General features: G+C 33.4%; 2 protein-coding genes across 5 annotated transcripts in view; both read right to left on the reverse strand.

The window, feature by feature from the left end:
• On the reverse strand, window positions 13,581-14,795 carry LOC109326944. The gene is made up of 3 exons (XM_019559876.1): window positions 14,641-14,795; window positions 14,094-14,433; window positions 13,581-13,952 (listed from the first exon to the last, which is right to left on the reverse strand). The coding sequence occupies exons 1-3, from the start codon at window positions 14,793-14,795 to the stop codon at window positions 13,581-13,583; spliced, it is 867 nt and encodes a 288-aa protein (XP_019415421.1).
• Window positions 14,919-18,588, reverse strand: part of LOC109335989 (probable LRR receptor-like serine/threonine-protein kinase At1g14390) — a 10,804-nt gene continuing 7,134 nt past the window's right edge. For 3 of the 4 annotated variants that reach the window (XR_002106287.1, XR_002106286.1, XR_002106284.1), the window contains 2 exons: window positions 14,977-14,979; window positions 14,919-14,930 (listed from right to left, as the gene is read on the reverse strand). The gene's annotated coding sequence lies outside the window, so the exon portion shown is untranslated. Of the gene's footprint in view, window positions 14,931-14,976; window positions 14,980-15,710; window positions 15,722-18,588 lie in introns of those variants that run through there. The other variant, XR_002106285.1, reaches the window with a different exon arrangement.

Consider the following 18,588-nt stretch of genomic DNA (forward strand, 5'->3'; position numbering starts at 1 on the left):
ATAAGATGAACATATTTCGCTAATTCAGCTGTCTAAAAGTATTGACAAAAAAGAGGCAAAAGGAGAGGAAGAAATCATGCGTGAGAATTTTGTTGTATTCCTGACTTAGTTTTTGTTACCATGTGTCTCCTAAATTCCTAATCATAAACAACGTTTGGTCTTGTAAAAGTGATTAGGCTATAGCATAGCATCATCACGACTTAAGAAAAACCAAGGCCATTTTGAAATTCCAAACTTGTCCATAGTAGCATATTCACTGTTTCTAGTGCTACTACAAAAGTCTTTATGATTGTGTAACCATATGGCATTATATATGTTATATATAAGTTACATGTTGAGATACTGTTGAGTATTCCTATATTGTAGATAAACCTTCTATTTGATTGAGTTTTTTATAAGTATACTAGTATGCAGAATTGTAGATAGACATTAATTTGTATAACAAAGGGGTGCGTATTTTCATTCTAACTGATTTCCTTGTCACGTTCTAAGACATTTCCATTTGCTTCATTTTACCGTCACTGCTACTTTCATGACAATATATTCAACCATATCTTCTCGCGTGTAATTTTAATATTTGATAATAGTAATTGTTGTAGTTTACCTTCCAGTTTCATCTAATTAAGTGTAGTTTATTTTTATTCATATGACTACAATATTAGAGGAGTTAGATATCATATGATGACTTTCACAAAGAAATTGTATTTGTGTGTCTTATTTTTTAACTTAATTTGTATTGTGAATGTACTTTAATTTTTGCCTCATCCTAATGATTTAGTATTCAAAATGTTTAGGTATATATTCTAATGGATAAAACTTGGATTTCTAAGCCACGCAATACAGATGACTACTTAATTGGTTTAAGTCAGTTCTTAGATTTTGCTTTTGAGAATGGAGCTGTTGGAGATACAATTCGATGTCCATGTCCCAAATGTGGGTTTATGAAATGGCAAACTAGAGACATAGCTTATGACCATTTGCTTAAGAAACCATTCCCCTAAATTTTGTTATATGGAATCTTCATGGTGAAAAGCAAGTATTTCACTCTACTACAACTGAAGATGTAATGCAAGAAGCTTGTCATTATGAGAATCCAATGGAGACAATGATGAATGATGCATTTGGGCATTATAGACAACAAGTTAACAATGAAGGTGTATCAGAACAATGTGGCGCTGACGAAATACTAAATGAGGGGCCAAGGGATGATCATAAATTCATTGACGAGTTTCTAAAAGACGGAAATTAGAAATTGTATGAAGGGAGCAATTACAAAAAACTGGAGTTTATAATCAAATTATATCATATAAAGGTTTTGTGTGGATTAAGTGACAAGACGATGACTTTGATATTAGATTTTTTGAGAGATGCATTTGAAGAAGTGAAGTTTCCTCCTTCTGTTTATGAGTCAAAGAAAATCATTAACAAACTTGGTCTTAACTACACCAAGATAGATGCATGTCCAAATGATTGTATGTTATATTTGGGAGATGGTTTGGATGCATGCAAACATTATGGTAAATCTAGAAGGAAACCCAATAAGAATAACAAGGTAGCAGCAAAGGTTTTGCACTACTTTCCACTCAAACTAGGATTGGAACGATTGTTTAGGTGTTGTAAGACTGCAAAACATATGAGATGGCATGCTTCAGAAAGCAATAAAGATGGATTGATAAGGCATCCAAGAGATGGTGAGGCGTGGAAGACTTTTAATTTAATGCATCCTGATTTTGCTTCAGATCCTCGAATTGTCCGCTTAGGCCTTGCTGCAGATGGTTTTAATCCATTTGGAACACTTAGTTCTACCTATAGCATTTGGCCGGCGTTCTTAACTCCATATAATCTTCCTCCTTGGATGTGTATGAAGCATAATTCTTTCATATCAATGATCATTCCGGGCAAGCACACACCTGGAAACAATATAGATGTGTACTTACGTCCCCTTGTAGAGGAGTTGAAAGAGCTATGGAAAGATGGCGTGTGAACTTTTGATTCTTCAATAAATGAAACTTTTAGAATGCGGGCATCTCTTATGTGGACAATTAGTGACTTTCCTGGTTTAGGCATTTTATTTGGTTGGAACACGCTGATCGAGGCCGTACCCGATACAAATAATATAACAATTAAAACTGCAGCACTAGGAAGTGACTCCTAGGTCGTTTCCCAATGATTATCTTTCAAGAAAAACTTCAAACACCTTATAATCACACACACAAGGGGGGTTTTTGTTGTTGGATAGTAGAACATAAATCAAACTCAGAAACAGTAGTTAAGCAATGTAATAAAACAGCTAAATCTCTTTGGTTTGTTTGTTCACAACTCAATCCTCGGTTTCAAAATATTATTTTCAGATTGCAACCATTAACTTCCGAATTTGTTGAGAATCAATTAACTAAGCGATAATCAATTCAAAGTTCCAAAACCTAAACCTCTAACTAAGAGAAATCAGTATAAGCATGAAACGATTAACAAATTAACACAAACTAAGCATTCATGCACTAGAGAGAGTAAATCAACTAAGTGAAGATAAATTCAACCAACCAGTTTCTAAGCAATGGAATTAAGCAAACCATATTCAGAAATTAGATAGAAGAAATCAACAATAATGAAACCGAAAATGCATTAATAACAAAACCTCAAGAGTTGTGATACATTACCAAAAGAACTTAGTCCATAAATTTAGTCTTCCATGGCAATGAAAGAACAAACCGAAAATGAAGAATAAAGAAGAAGTAAAACCCTAGCAGAGCAAAAAGAGGGGAAAACAGAAATGTAGTGTATTTGAAAATGAGGGAAAAATGAAGTGTGTGTGTTTGGAGTGGGGAATCCGAATTTAACCCCTCCAACACACATAAAACCGAATTGGGCCTAAACAATGGGCCCAAAGCTAAATTACAATAAAAACAACTCCTAAAATAAAAATACAATCTTCACTTCAACACATATCCTCGACTTCCATAATGCCCAAAATGTCATTGGTGCCAAATGGGATATGAAAATGATAATAGATTTAATCAGGCCAAATAATCTCAAATTAACTCATTTTAGGAATATTAATCGAATAAAGTCCAAAAGACTAAACTATGTGAAACAAAGTGTATTAGGCACCAAGAATCATCAATCATGCTAAATTAAGGTTATGAATAGTGTGTAATATATTGCTCATCACACGCATACGGGTTTAGCTTGTCCTACTTGTAACTTTGATGCAGAACCTTGTCGTCTTCCTCATAGTAGTAAGTGGTGTTTTATGCGTCATCGTTGTTTTCTAAGTAGAAATCACAGATTTAGATTGATTCATGCTCGCTTTGATGGAAGCACTGAAGAACGAAATCCACCATCCAAATTATCAGGATATGATATTCTTAGGCAGGTGGAAAATATTAATGTTACATTTGGGAATGAAGCAAATCTGAATGGTACTGAAAAAAGATATAGAGAAGAACCTAAGCAATGGAATAAAAGAAGCATATTCTTTGAATTTCCATATTGGGAGTTTAATTTGTTGCATCATTGTCTAGATTTTATGCATATTGAAAAAAATGTTTTTGACAATATCATATATACTTTGCTCCATGATAGGTCTAAATCAAAAGACAATCTTAAAGCCCGAAAAGATTTGAGAGAAATGAGCATAAGGTCTGATCTTTGGCCAGATGATAATGATAGATATAACCTTGCTTTGTTTTCACTAACTCGTGACAACAAGAAGTTATTCCTTAAAGCTGTGAAGAATGTTACGGTACCAGATGGTTACGCAAGTAACATTTGCAGATGTATTGATGAGGACAAACAAAAAATATTTGGATTGAAAAGCCATGATTGCCACATTATTATGGAACAATTGCTACCTCTAGAAATTCGTAACTTGTTGCCGAACCATGTTACTGCAACGTTAGTGGAGTTATGTTCATTTTTTAGAGTCCTTTGTGGTAAATGCTTAAATCTTTTGGAACTTCATACACTCCAAGAACAAATTGTAGTTACATTTTGTCACTTGGAGATGTTATTCCCACCATCATTCTTCACTGTGATGGACTTATGGTTCACTTAACTGTTCATCTCGTAGAGGAAGCAATACTTGGGGGTCCAGTGCATTATCGATATATGTATCCTGTGGAGAGGTAAAACATTACTACGTTATGTTCATATATTATAAATATCATTTATTCTTTTCTCTAATTATTCATCATTCTTGTAGAGAGTTGGGTCATCTAAAATCCTTTGTCCGAAACATGGTGCAACCAGAAGGTTCCATAGCCGAGTGTTACTTAGCAGAAGAGTCTCTTAATTTTTGTTCTCGATACATTGAAGATATAGAGACAAGGTTCAATAGACCTAGACGTGTTCGTGATGACAATAATGATAAAGAGCCTTTGTTTGTATCCTCTATATTCCCACAAGTTGGTAAACCAATAGGAGTTTCTTCAATGTTCACTTTAACTCAAATGCAAAAACTTCAAGCTCATCGATATATGCTTCTAAATTGTGCAATTGTCACACCATTTGTGGAGTAAGTAAATGAGATAAAATCTAAGTGGTTTAGTACTTGAAATATAATAGTCATTTTATTTATTGTAACATAAGTTTTTAAATAGTGAGTTTAGAGAATTCATAAAAAGGAGTTCAAAGAGAAGGAAACCTTCAACTACAAATATAGAGAAGAGAGTCAACAAAGAATTTGTTGATTGGTTTCGAAGGAGGGTGAGTGACCAACTTGTAGTCATGTTTTTATTTGTCATACATACTAACTTTCAATTCTAACTTACATATTTTTGTAAACTTAGGTTATGAATCCAGACACAATAAATTCAATGTCTAATGATCTAAAGTTTCTAGCACGAGGCCGTTAGACATTACAAGAAGATTTACTGCTTATAATATCAATGAGTTTGACTCTGATAAAAATTACGTTATAATTCGACTTGGTTTATTTTTTTAATAAGAAGTCTTTTTGATTATGCTATTTGTTAGGTCCTAATAATCACTTATATATGCAAAATCTGCATTTGATATTTTGTTTATTTCAGCTAAAAGCAATCACATAGTGGAAGATGTGGTAACTTTTTGCTGGAATTGTTAGTTCGGCTATGTGGTAATCACGTACAAAATTAAAGAATTCTTTGCAAAAGAGATTCTTCCACAAACTCGGCAATCCTATTGCCAAGTATAAAACATTGGGTTGTCAATTTTAGTTTGGTTAAAAATTAAAAATATTGAAGCTATAATTTGGATGTAGATTTTGGAGTGAGGGAAAAAATATTTAAACTCTAGGATGACATTGCGAGTTACATTAAAATAATAAAAACCCAAGACTCTACACTGTAGTTGTCGAGTTTGACTTGTAGTGAAAAAAATATAAAACTCAGTAACCAAGTTGCCGAGTTTAATACAAAACTCCGACCTTAATGCCAATTTTCCAAAAAGTAAACTTGTTTGGTAATTAATTTAAAAGGTACACTAATATTATAATATTTCAATCAAGGTGCACCAACTTAATAAATTTGCTTATAAAGTGGTTGATTGATGCTGAAAATTTACTTCATTGGGTTATTTTGATATTTTTAATATCTTTGGTGTATTTTTTGAGTTATTAGCAAAGTAATGCAATTTTAGTAAAAGAGAGTTTTTAAATTATTTGTGACACAACAAGTCAATGGTATTCCTAAATATTTTTCATTAGAAAATTGTACCTCTCATTCATTATTTTCATTCCTTATTTATTTCTTTATAGTAATCGTATATAGTAGTTACGAATACCCTTTTTTAAATTTGACAAAAATGATTTTTGTAAGCCATGACCCTCACTATCTAAATTTGTTTTGTTTGTGATTCTGATACATGATTTTGATCTTTCATTTTTCTATTTTCTTAAAGAAATCGTGTCTGATAACCAATTTTATTTTTTATTTTTTATTTTTTTATTATTTGCAAAAGTGAAATAAACAATGCATAATTATAACAAAAATTTCCCAAAACATTATTTGTTATTCACGAAAAATCAATGTCATTGTTATTCACGAAAAATCAATGAAAGGGGGACAACTTTAAATACTAGTGAATCAACCAATCTGGGAACACACAAATCTATCATTAATGCAGATACAACATATTCCGGCATGGAAAGCAAAAGACATGTTGAGGCTATCAAAGGCATTAAATGCCTCCTGTGAATTAATGATGATTGCATTAAAGATATGATTTAATATGGATACACTGACAGTGTAAGTGTTTTTACACTGTCAGTAAATCATCCCCCATTGATTTGTTAATCATCATTGACTCTCAAACAAAAGTAATACAAATCAATGGTGGATAATATGTTGACAGTGTAAAAAATTTTACACCGTCAGTGCACAGATTTTAAACTCTTAAAGATAATGACTTGAACGAAAATGGAAAATGGCAATAAAGAGGGGATGGTCAAGGTTGATCATCTACATAAAGTTTTTGTATAGAGACGCATGTAACATATCTTATTTAGAGACAATGTATTTTATAGTTTTTGATGTTATCATTTAAAATTAAATTTAATTAGAATTAAAATATTAATACGTTGTTAGGATCTTATTGGTTGTCTCTACATGGTTTCATCTTCATACAAGTCTTTCTCAATGACTATTATTAACTTCACCACTCAGGTCATTCCACGTCATGATCCTTGTCAACCAACATTAAATGCCATGTGGAACTCCCCATTTGCTACAGTAGATGAAATTTACTCCAATATGGGCTCTCCAATGGCTTTGGTTGAAACCATTTCAAGGCCCACTAGCTCTAAAACTCGATCCGAATTGACACATCATACTCAAAGAGAAAACATTCAATTATTGATTGATTTGTCTAGTGATTGCGAGGTGGCTAGGGATACTATATTTGTTCTCATGCATGGGGAGGCAAAAAATCATACTTTGAAGGACTTGGCAAAACAAAAGCGGATTCAAACAAAGGTGTTGGAATGAAGAAAATAGCTTTGTGTAGTGATTCTTCGAAGCCTAAAAAATTGTCATAACCAAAAAATCACCTAACCGCTATGGTGGAGAAACAAGATCACAAAGCTAGGCTGACCGAGGTCCATGCAATACAGAATCTTGGCCAAGAAATAGGTGTGAGAGATGTGACCAATGAAGATGAACTTATTCTCAATCTGGTTGGGATGGAATCCAGAAACCAATAAGGTAAAGCCCGTTGAATCACTACTCAATATGAACATTACATAGAAACAAATTAGCTAAATCGAAGATAAAGTTGAGGAGTGACACTTTCCTAAATGAAGCTTGCCACTTTGAATGTGTGTGGATTAGGGAGGTAATAAAAAAGAAGGCCATAAGTAACTTGTTTAGATCTAAGGTGATTGCCATCTTTTGCAACCAAGAACCAAAATTGGAATCAATCGACACTAACATTTGTAACAAATTATGGGATGGATATGATTTCGATTGGTCTTTCAAACCGGCTATTCGAAAATTAGGTGGGTTGTTTAGTATTTGGAGAAAATTCAAATTCAAGAGGACTTATATTGTGAGTGAAAGTTGCTTTTTAGGGACAATTGGCAAATGGTCTAACTCAGATAACATTTGCTATTTCGTTAACAACTATTGTCTCTATAATAACAAAGAGAAACGATATATGTGAAAAACTTTGCATTAATGGCAAAAAAACACCCATGAGAATCTTTGGTGCTTTGTTGGGGACTCCAACGCAATTAAATCACAAGAGGAGAGGAAAAGTTGCAAAAAACATGATAGGCACAAAGAAATGTAAGAGTTTTCCACTTTTATCAATAATATGAACTTGTTAGATATGCCTCTTGTTTGAAGGAAGTAGACTTGGGTTAAGGAAGATGGTACACCAATGATTCATTTAGAGATATCCTTGATCATTGAGGATTCGCTAAAATAATGGTAACATCTTGTTCAAAGGGGCCTAAAGAGAACTATTTCCGACCTTTGCACTGTCATTTTATCTAAGAACAAACAAGACTGGGCTCGGAACCCTTCTGGGTAATAAATGCTTGGTTTGAAGACAAAGACTTCAAATCCTTTGTTGAGAAAAAAAATGAAGCGAGCTATCATTTTTTGGTTGGAGCATGTATGTGATCAAGGAAAAACTCAGACACTTAAAATAAATAATGAAGAGTTGGAACACGGATCACTTTGGGGTCATCGAAAAAAGAATCGACATTGCCTCTTCTGAAGTCCACTTGTTAGATATGAAAAAAGAATCAGTTACCCTCGATGAGGGAGAGCTAAAGAATAGATCTGAACGTTGGGCCGAATTATGGCATGCTAGGATGATGAAACATAATCTTCTTTTCCAAAAATCCAGATCCAAATGGCTTAAGGATGGCGACACCAACTCAAAATACTTCCATGTGCTTATTAACATGAAGAGAAGGCAAAAGTCTATCAAAGGTCTTAGGATTAGTGGTCAATAGGTCGATGACATCCGAGGAGTATAAAATGGGGTAAGAAACCACTTTGAGAATTTGCTCACTGAACATAATATGAGTCGGCCAACTCTTGAGGATGTACCATTCAATCAACTTTCTAACTCTGAGATCATTTTACGACAACTATTTTTGATGAGGAGGAAATCAAACATGCTATATAGGATTGTGACGGTAACAAGAGCCCAAGACCAGACAATTACAAGTTCAATTTCCTCAAATCGTTATGGCAATTACTCAAAAAAGACATCATCACCATGGTTTAGGACTTCCACTCCAAGGGAAAAATAGTCAAAGGTGCAAACTCCTCCTTCATCTGTCTAAGACCAAAGAAGAACAACCCATAGAATATGGGGGACTAAATACCAATCTCCCTGATTGGATGTTTGTAAAAAATCATTATGAAGCTGCTTGCAAATAGATTATGGAAAGTGCTTGGGATGATTATCAGCGACAACCAATCCACTTTTCTTAAAGGAAGAAATATCATCGATGGTGTGTTAATTCTAAAAGAAACTATCCACGTTCCAAAGAAGACATAAAATCCATGTGTCATATTCAAGATAGACTTCGAAAATGCATTTGATTCGCTATCATGGAGTTTCTTAGACCACATGATTTCTTAATTGAGTTTTTGCCAAAAATGAAGAGCCTTGATTATGAAATGTATCACAACCGCAAAAACCTCAATTCTTGGCAATGGCAGCCTAACAAAAGAGATCCACCTTCAACGAAGACTAGGACATGGGGACTCTCTTTCCCCCTTCTTATTCTTAATTGTGCCAGAAGGCGTAAACAACCTGATGAGATAAATGATCACAAAAAGGTTGTTTACTCCCTACATTGTGGGTCATGCGGACGTTGGTGTCTCCTTGTTACAATTTGTGGATAGGGCTATTATGATTGGCGAATGCTCAAAGCAGAATGTTCTGAAAATGAAGAGTGTTTTAAGGTTATTTGAAATTGCTTCATGTCTCAAAGTTAATTTCAATTAAATTAAATCAATAGGGGTGAATGTCCATAAGGATTATGTAAGTATAAAATGGAAAACTAAGAGGGGTGAATTAGTTTTTTGCATGAACATGGATTTTTTTAAACTTTAAAATGTAAAAGCTTAGTGCAACAGAAATATAAGTTGCAGAAAATCAATGTATAAAAAACTAAAAGTAGAGAATAAAGATACACCCGTTTTTATATTGATTCACATTCTTGTCCACTTGAAGGCTACATGCAGTCTTCTTGCCACACAAGAGATTTTACTGATTTGGTGATTTGTAATTATAAATCTCACCCTGACATTCTGAGTACAATACAAACTCACTTCAATCTGACCTCTTCTAAGAACACCTCTTCTAGAAGTAGAGAATAAAGAACACCTCTTCTAAGTTTCACTATTCCCTTTTCCAACACACCGTATGGTGAAACGTTTACAGCAACTTGACAAAAGATTTAATAATGTGACTAAGGCAAAGATTGCTTATATGATATAACAAATCTAAACTTGCAATCCTTATAATCTTTCACTATGAATAATACACAATACTAAAGTGTTTTAGAGTGTGAAAACTTAGAAAAACACTTGAATGCAACTTCAGAAAATTCTGAAAGTATAATCTCAAATTTGCAAGAGCAGAGTGTATGAAAGATGATGTGAAATTTGTTTTAAAATTTTATGTATGAATTAGGGAGTCTAAGTGCATTTAAATAGGCTTCCAACCAGTCACCATACCCCTAACTAAAGGTAGAAGTCGATTGGATTGAAACCCATTCGTTTTGGACGAAATCTATTCAATTTGAAATTGAAAATATGGTGTAACAACTCTCAGTAACCAATTACTTCATTGGATAACTGATTACCCAAATGTTATGTCCAAATGAGTAATCCGTTTCTCCCATTGAGTAATCAGTTACTCTATGTTAACATTGGTGGGTAGCCTATTACTCAGTTTGGGTAACTTGTTACCCAGTCCCAGTAACCTGTTACTCAGTTCAAGTAACTTATTACTGAGTTCTAGTAACGTGTTACTCAGATCAAGTAACCTGTTACTTAGCTTTTTGAAAATTTAAGTTCATTTTATTCTAAGTTTCAATATGATTTTAAAAAAGTTTTTCACTTGAGCATTATGATTAAACATAATTAAGAGACTTACGAAAAAAAATGCTTATCTTAGAAGATTATATGAATCTAGATCTTTGAAAGTTTGTCTTCTAAGACTTCAAGGTCTTATTCATTTTTGTTTTTTTGGTGATTTTAGTGTCTTCATCAAAATTGTGCAAAGATCAAGAGCAAGATCTTCTTTATAGATCACATTAAGGACCTTTCAAACCATTTGAACTGTAAGATAAGCACCTAATCTTGTTCTTACATGGGCATTCATGTGGGTGGCATCCATAGACGATGCAAGGTCTGGAAGCCTCTTATCGTTCGTCTTGAAACAAGACTATCATCATTGAAAAGAAACCATATCTCCTTTGGTGGACATGGCATTCTTATTAACGCTATCTTATATGCTCTGCCTGCGTATTTACTATCATTTTATAGGGCTCCAATTGCTATTGTGAACTCCATTCAGAAAATACAATGATACTTTCTTTGGGGTGGGTCTGAGAGCAAAAGGAAAATAAATTGGATCAAATTGGATACTGTATGCAAAGAAAAATCTGACGGGGGGTTGAGGGTAAAAATCATACACTCTTAAATCTAGCTCTTATAGGGAAATGGAAATCAATGATGTAAACTAAGAAGGACAACCTTTGGTATAGGGTGTTGAGATCTAAGTACAGTCACACAACCATTGACTTTTCAAAAGATATGGCCATTTCACCTTCAACAAAAAGTTCTCTTTGGATTAAGGATTTAGGAACTTAGATGCTAGGGGATTGGATTCTATGTGATGGTTCTAGATTGGGGCTGTGAGGAAAGTTGGGGATGGGAAAAAACCAGATTTTGGAAAGACAATTAGTTAGTGGACGAAAACCTTATGAATAGGTATAACATATTATGTAACTTGAGCCCATATAGTGATGCCTACATAAGCTATCTTGGGAGATGGTCGGATATGGAATAAGAGTGGATCTTACAATGGAAAAGACAACCTTTCACTTAGGAACTTGAGCTAATCAACAATCTTATGCAGGATATTAAAAGAGTGCATTATAGAGTCATATTTCAGAGTGGGTGTGGACACACGATAAGTCAAATATTTATTCTATCAAATCAACTTACAAGTTTCTTGTTAAACAGGTGCACCAATAGGAGCACTCCAACATGCATACACATTTTCTATGAAACTTAAAAGCGTCATTGAAGGTTACACTACTTGTATTGAGACTTTTCCAGGAAGGATTACTGACCATAGAAGCACTAGTTAGAAGGGGAGTTATACCACATGAGGGAGGAGGACTTTTATACATCTTCTATAATGAGAAACCAGATTCTTCTCAACGTCTTTTCTCTTCTTGAAGGTTCACTTACCTAGTTTGACAACTGATATACAATTGGCAAGATTTTCACATCGCACTACCTCTCAACCCTTCGAGCCATTTCACCATTCACATGAGCATACTAATCAAGAGGAAATATCTGAAGATTTGGAGTATTATATGGTTAGCAATAATGTGCCCTCTTTGGCTAGCCAAAATTGATATTATCTTCAACTCAACTAAGACATCCACTCAATAGATTCTAGAAGCAACATATGTGAAGTCTTGGCTTTAGATTAATGGCAGAAGTGGCAAGTCTATAGTGACCTACTCTAACTAGGTTGCAAACCTATGAGAGTGTCTTATAAAATTGTTTTAAACCACTTATATTCTCTGAATTATTGTTTTGTAATTTCTTGTAATTTTGTACCTTTGGTACTCCATTAATAAAATTTGATTTTTTTGGCTGATAAAAAAAACATTTTCCTACAATAGTCTAATGGTTAGTGTTTGGTTCCAACCTACGTAAACTCTATTGTTTTTTTTTACTAATTTGTACAAAACAATATAGTAGATATTAAAAAATAGAAAACAACTAAGTTGTGTAGGAACTAGGTTCCAACCTTTGATCTCATTCTTAATATGTAAAATACTAACCACTAAAACATTACATAAAATTATGTATATCATTTATTGTTTATTTTAATTAATAAAAAAAATTAAAATAAGAAAATCATACTCCAGAGATAAAAACAAATAATAAATATTTTGAAAAGAAAAAAAATAATAAAAAGCCAAATGGTGGCAGGGAATCACGATTTTATAAGAAATATTTTGGACAATCATGGTTGTAAAGCACAATTACTATAAAGAAAACTAAAAAAGAATGAGAATTGTGGATGCTACACGCTACTTTCTCACATAAAATCAAAGTCATAAATAATAGTTGTATTTTTATTTTACAAAAAATAAAAAAATAGTGGTAAATAAAAAAATAGTGTTGTAAGCCACTATTTCCTAAAAAATGCACACTTTAATAGTAACTCAAAAAGTTATCCAAACATGCAATAAAAGAGTTAAAATACTCCAATAACTTTAAAATACTTCAATAACTTAAAATTTTCAATTGATGCTCTACCTTCCTTGAAGCAATAGCTAAAACAAGCGAAATATTTTACAAATATGACCGAGTTTCCTTGTTGACCTTTTTCAAGAAAAGAAGAAGGCATATTCAAGTACCTTGATGATGCAAATCCTATCCCATTTTTGCTAGAAATGTATGATTCATCTCTACCACTAGCTTCAAGTTCAGTGCTGCACTCTCAGTAGTCAGTAGCATAGTTGACAAGATCGAGATCTTATGTAAGATCGGAAGGATAGACGAAAACTTAGAACGTGTGATCGTAACACAAATCATAAGATCCTAACAAATATTGAATTTTTTTTATATATACATATACACAAGATAATAAAAACTTCAGCTTTCTCTATTGTTATAAATAAAAAAATTAACAAGTAGCACTTGATAAAACTTAAACTTCAACATCAAAATATATTCATGTTAAAGTATTAGGTCTCACATAATTGCAAAACTAACATGTCAACACAATTAACTTAAGTGTTTGCAGCAAAAAACACCAATAAGTATTAGAACCTAATATCTAAATCAATATATCAAATCACACAACGACATATGAAGATAATCATCTTAATTGACTTCTTCATCTTCATTAATCTCATCAAGTGGCTCCTCGGCATGTACTTCATCTCCATCAACTTCATCATCATAATCAAATTGTGGAATCTCCAACTCTTGATGAACACAAGTTGCAGCACCATCTCCCTCTTCAAGCAAGACTTCTTCTAATGGAGTATCTAAATCGTCATTGTCTCTTTCTACATTCTCATCATCTTCATTATTGTTCATAATCCACTCATCATCATCATATATGTCATCAAGCTTAAATGGAATGTCAGATTTCCTTGTTTGCTTCTTGTTTTCCAATTTTGAATTAACCATCACAAAGACAACATCATTCATTGTCTTTTGTTTCAGACGATTCCTTTTTTTTTTGTGGAGCTAAAAAAACAAATTAACATTTAGCAAACCAATGAATAACTTATTTTAAAAAGGACAAGATAAATAATTTTAAATTTTTACCATCTCAAAAGCACTCTAGATGCGTTCACATCCAGATGAACTGCATGTCAAGCTTAGTACACAAATTGCAAAGTTTTGCAGCTCTGAATGTTCATCGCCATATGACTCCCGCCATTGTGCTGGAGTTTTGGTTTCAAGTCCAGCTGTGGCTACTATACTACCAAAAAACTTCTTTCGACCCTTAAAGTCTTCTAGCTGAGTATCAACCTTTTTAATTATCTCAATATCACCTCCTACCATCCTTCTCAAACAATCATACATTCCTAGCTTAACTTCATAACCGGCCTTAAATCCAGGAGCATAGTGCAACATGGGATTAAGATAATAACCCACAACATGCAAAGGCCGATGAAGTTGATTATCCCACCTTTCATCAATTACCTCCCAAAGAGGCATATAACTAAAAAAAAAATAGGAAAAATGAATTATTTATGAAGTATACACTTTAGTTATGCAAAAAGTCAAGTAATGTTAGTTGTCATGATTATTTACCTATTGAAGACAACATTGAAAGCCTTTTGTATACTCTCCTTAGCCAAGTCCATTGCTTCATAGATATACCCCATGGCTGGTTTCTCATCTGAGTCCGCTATTATTCTTCCAAAACCTGTTATCCATGATCACATTCTCAACACTTTTCCCATCTCGTGTCCTTGCATATTGGCTTTCCTTCCATTCAATAGATGTGAACATTCCTCTCAATGCCTCCTTATTATCCAATAAGCGACCCAATGTTAGGTAAGATGTTTCAAAACGATTCATCGCGGGCCTCACCAAATCTTTCTCCTTGGTGAATTTTTGCAATAAGGAAATCAAAAAAAATCTTCCATATATATATGTTGTAATCTTCTTTCTACTCGGTATTGTCTCTTTGTGAACATGTATCTTCTCAAAGTCCTCCAACATTAAGTCAATGCAATGGGCAACACAAGGTGTCCAATACAATCTTATCATTTTCTCCATCAACATTTGTCCAACGACTTTATAATTCGCAGCTTAAATCCTAAACCATGTCTTGTAACCTTCTCAAACATACTACCAAAATTTTCTGACCTTGATGCATTGAATGGTATGGCATTTTCATAGAAAAATGCCGCAATTTCTTCACAAGCCTCCTCTCGCAACTCCTTCTTGTAAATACCATTGATGGTAGCTTGAGTGCTAATTCCCCGTTTCTTGAAAACATCCAGAGTTAGCTCATTCCCTTTTCTTTTCTCACCAACGTCTTCTCCATCATCTCCATTTTTTGATTTCTTATTTTGTTTATCTTGCAAAGAGGCTACAATATTCCACATTTTCTTCTTGACTACATCAGGTACAGCAATACAAACTCCAACATCTTTTTGAGTACCAGCCAAATGATGTTTTAGCCTATAAACTCCTCCAGATATTGTCTTTTGACAATATATGTATTTTATATTCCTCGTATTACCATTGATTGAGACACCATGCTTCCAACCGATATCACTTCTATTTCCTGGAGCATTTTTGGGAACCTTGGAACGACTTGAACCTTCATTCGAATGAACTGAAGCACCACTAGCATCACGAGACCCAGTTGAAGCTATTATTGAATTAAAATCTGAAACATATTAATATAATTATAAGACTAAATTAAAAATAATAAATAACACATCACATAAAAATATAGTATGTAACACTGTATACATATAATTTATAAAATGTGCCTACAACATTGTGTGACCTACCATTATTAAAGTCATTGTGCTTAAGCTTATGCACAACGTGTGGTACATAAAATAAGGACACTGCTCATGTCCTTTATGTATACAATATTATATATATAATATGAAGACCATGGTCACTGTGTGATATGTATATAATATGATATTATATATACAAGGAGAGAGAAGTGGCAATGTATGAGAGCAAATAAACATAAAATATTATTTCACTTAGGGAGAGGTGCAGACCATGTTCAAAGAAGAGAGAGAAAGGGTAATTGTCATTTAGTTCAAACAAGAGAGAAAAACGGTAATGGTTTTTGTTTAAAGAAGAGAGATAGATTATAATATTTTCAAAAAGAAGACAGTAAGTATGTTGAAGATGAAGAAGGAAAACTTACTTGATGAAGATGAGAGAAACTTCTGGACATCTTTCCCCTGGAAATTAATTTCCGGTATGGTATATTTTTATGTTGCTATTTAGGTTTTAAAATAATTTTGGGTGGGTCAAATGATTTTGGGCCATGGGTTTCCCTTCTATTCAGGTTTAGAAGATTAGGATTTTACAATTTGGGGATTTTGCAACAAAAAAAACATTAACTTGTAAGATCTTTCCGATTTCACGATCCTACGGTGTTCCCCGATGATCTCACCAGCAGTGGTGACATCGCATTCAAAGTGGGCACGTGACTCACTAACTCTTGAAAAATCGTAAGATCTACCGATCCTACGAGGTAACTCGTGAGTTTAACTACTATGGTCAGTAGTATCATTTTCTCTAACCCTAATACCATTGCCAACATATGTTGTGAGAGCTGTGGCTAATGCTGATCGAAACTTTTGGTTGGCTGTGATAGCCATGGTTGCAGCAACAATGGAATCCGGAAAATATTGTTGTGTAGAAATTGTATGGTTGCTCATGCAAATAGGTTGATGGAGATTCCCTTGATGAAATGGTTGTTTTCCTGTGTTTAATACATAACCACCTTCACTACGCCAGAGTTGTAGTTCAACAACGCTTATTTTAGATGTATAACAATGCTTTCGGGCGCTTTCTGTTTGACTGTAGTAGTATAATGTCGTCATTAACAACACTTCACAAACGCTCTTGTATTGATTATATACCACATTGCAACACACAAAAAGTGATGTCATATAGTGCATCAATACAACAACGTACCGTCCACAAAGCGTTGTCATATAGGTCTTACATAAACAACGCATTTTATAGGTCTTATTAACAGCGATTATTATTGCGCTGTTGAAGTTCATATATTTAACATCTCAATAACAGAAAAGCGTTGTTGTGTTATTCATAAATTTTTTCAAACAACCCCTTAATACAACATCGCATCATACACATAGCGCTGGTGTATTAATAATGTACAACAATGCTTTCTATAAAAGGCATTGTTGTAGTTATCCTTTACAACAACACATGCCAATGCTTCCCCTAGAATTCACTGTTGATTTGTATAAATTAATACCTGCATATACATTTATTAGCAGAACAAACATTCTCAACATCACAGACATTTATACATTCTCAACAACACATACACATTAATAGAAGCCAAAATTTCGTTTTATTAACATCAATACAATACAAAATACAAACAATGAATATCATGTCAATTATGTTTTGACAGAGTACATAATTACAAATAAAAAAATTATACAAATTACAAAGAAACAATATTATACAAATTACAAACAATCAAAATTAAGCTATAATTATACAAAGACTACTTGCATCTACTTTTTCCTTTGATTGCTTTTGTCTTGTAGGGTTATCCTTGTTTGGAGGAACGCATTGATTTACCCAAAGCCCTTCATCGTGATCATCTCTTGTATATAAATTATCATCTGTAGTTGGTCCACTCTCACACGACTGATATGTCCCAAAAAAGGATCATCTTCTTCAATATCTTCATATTTTTGGTCATAAATATTATTGACAATTATTTTGTTAGTTAAAAGAACAATGGACCATTTCATATCAGTTGGGTCACTAACATAGAATATTTTTTGAGCTTGTGATGCTAGAATAAATTATTCATCTTTATATCCTGCCTATTAAGATCCACCTGCATGAACCCTAACTCATCAACTCAGAAGTCATTGTTGTTATCAACCCACATACAATAAAAAATTGGCATCCGAAACATTGTATAATCCAACTCTCATATTTGTTCAATCACTCAAAGTATGACATGTTCACATATATTGAGTTTCTATCTTTTGCACTTGATATGTGTAAAGTTCGAGCAACAAAAGTCACAACACTATTTTGCATTTTACTTTGATGATCTTGATTTTTCGTATAAAATGTGAATCCATTAATTAGGTAACCAATGTAGGATAAGACATGATTGCTTGGACCATTGACTAACCATTTCAATCTTTCAGAAACCGAATGTGCATTTATATTCAACTCCTCATCAATGTCATTTTTTAGCCCCTTTATGAAACACCGATTATGCTCTTTGGAAATCCAATTTTAATTCTTACTTGGGTAAAACTTCCTTAGCATCTCCTTGTGTGTTTCAAGATATGGCTTAACCTCGTTGGCATAATGTAAACCATATGAGTGCGCTTGCTCCAATTCAGTTCTTGTCATAGTCAATATTTCAATCCCAGTAATACATTCACCAACTGTTCTTTTTGCGTATCGAGGCTTTGGAATGCCCATGAAATCACCATCGGTAATGTATCTGATACAAAAATCAAGAGCTTCTTCAACAACATATCGCTCGACAATACAACCATCTGATCTTGATCGGTTCTACGCATACCCTTTTAATTTGTCAAAAAACGAAGGTGGGAAATACATTTCAAGCTCACACAAAGTCAAAATAATTTGTCTTTGC

This window comes from Lupinus angustifolius, chromosome LG02, assembly GCF_001865875.1.
Source record: "Lupinus angustifolius cultivar Tanjil chromosome LG02, LupAngTanjil_v1.0, whole genome shotgun sequence".
NCBI classification, from domain to species: Eukaryota; Viridiplantae; Streptophyta; class Magnoliopsida; order Fabales; family Fabaceae; genus Lupinus; species Lupinus angustifolius.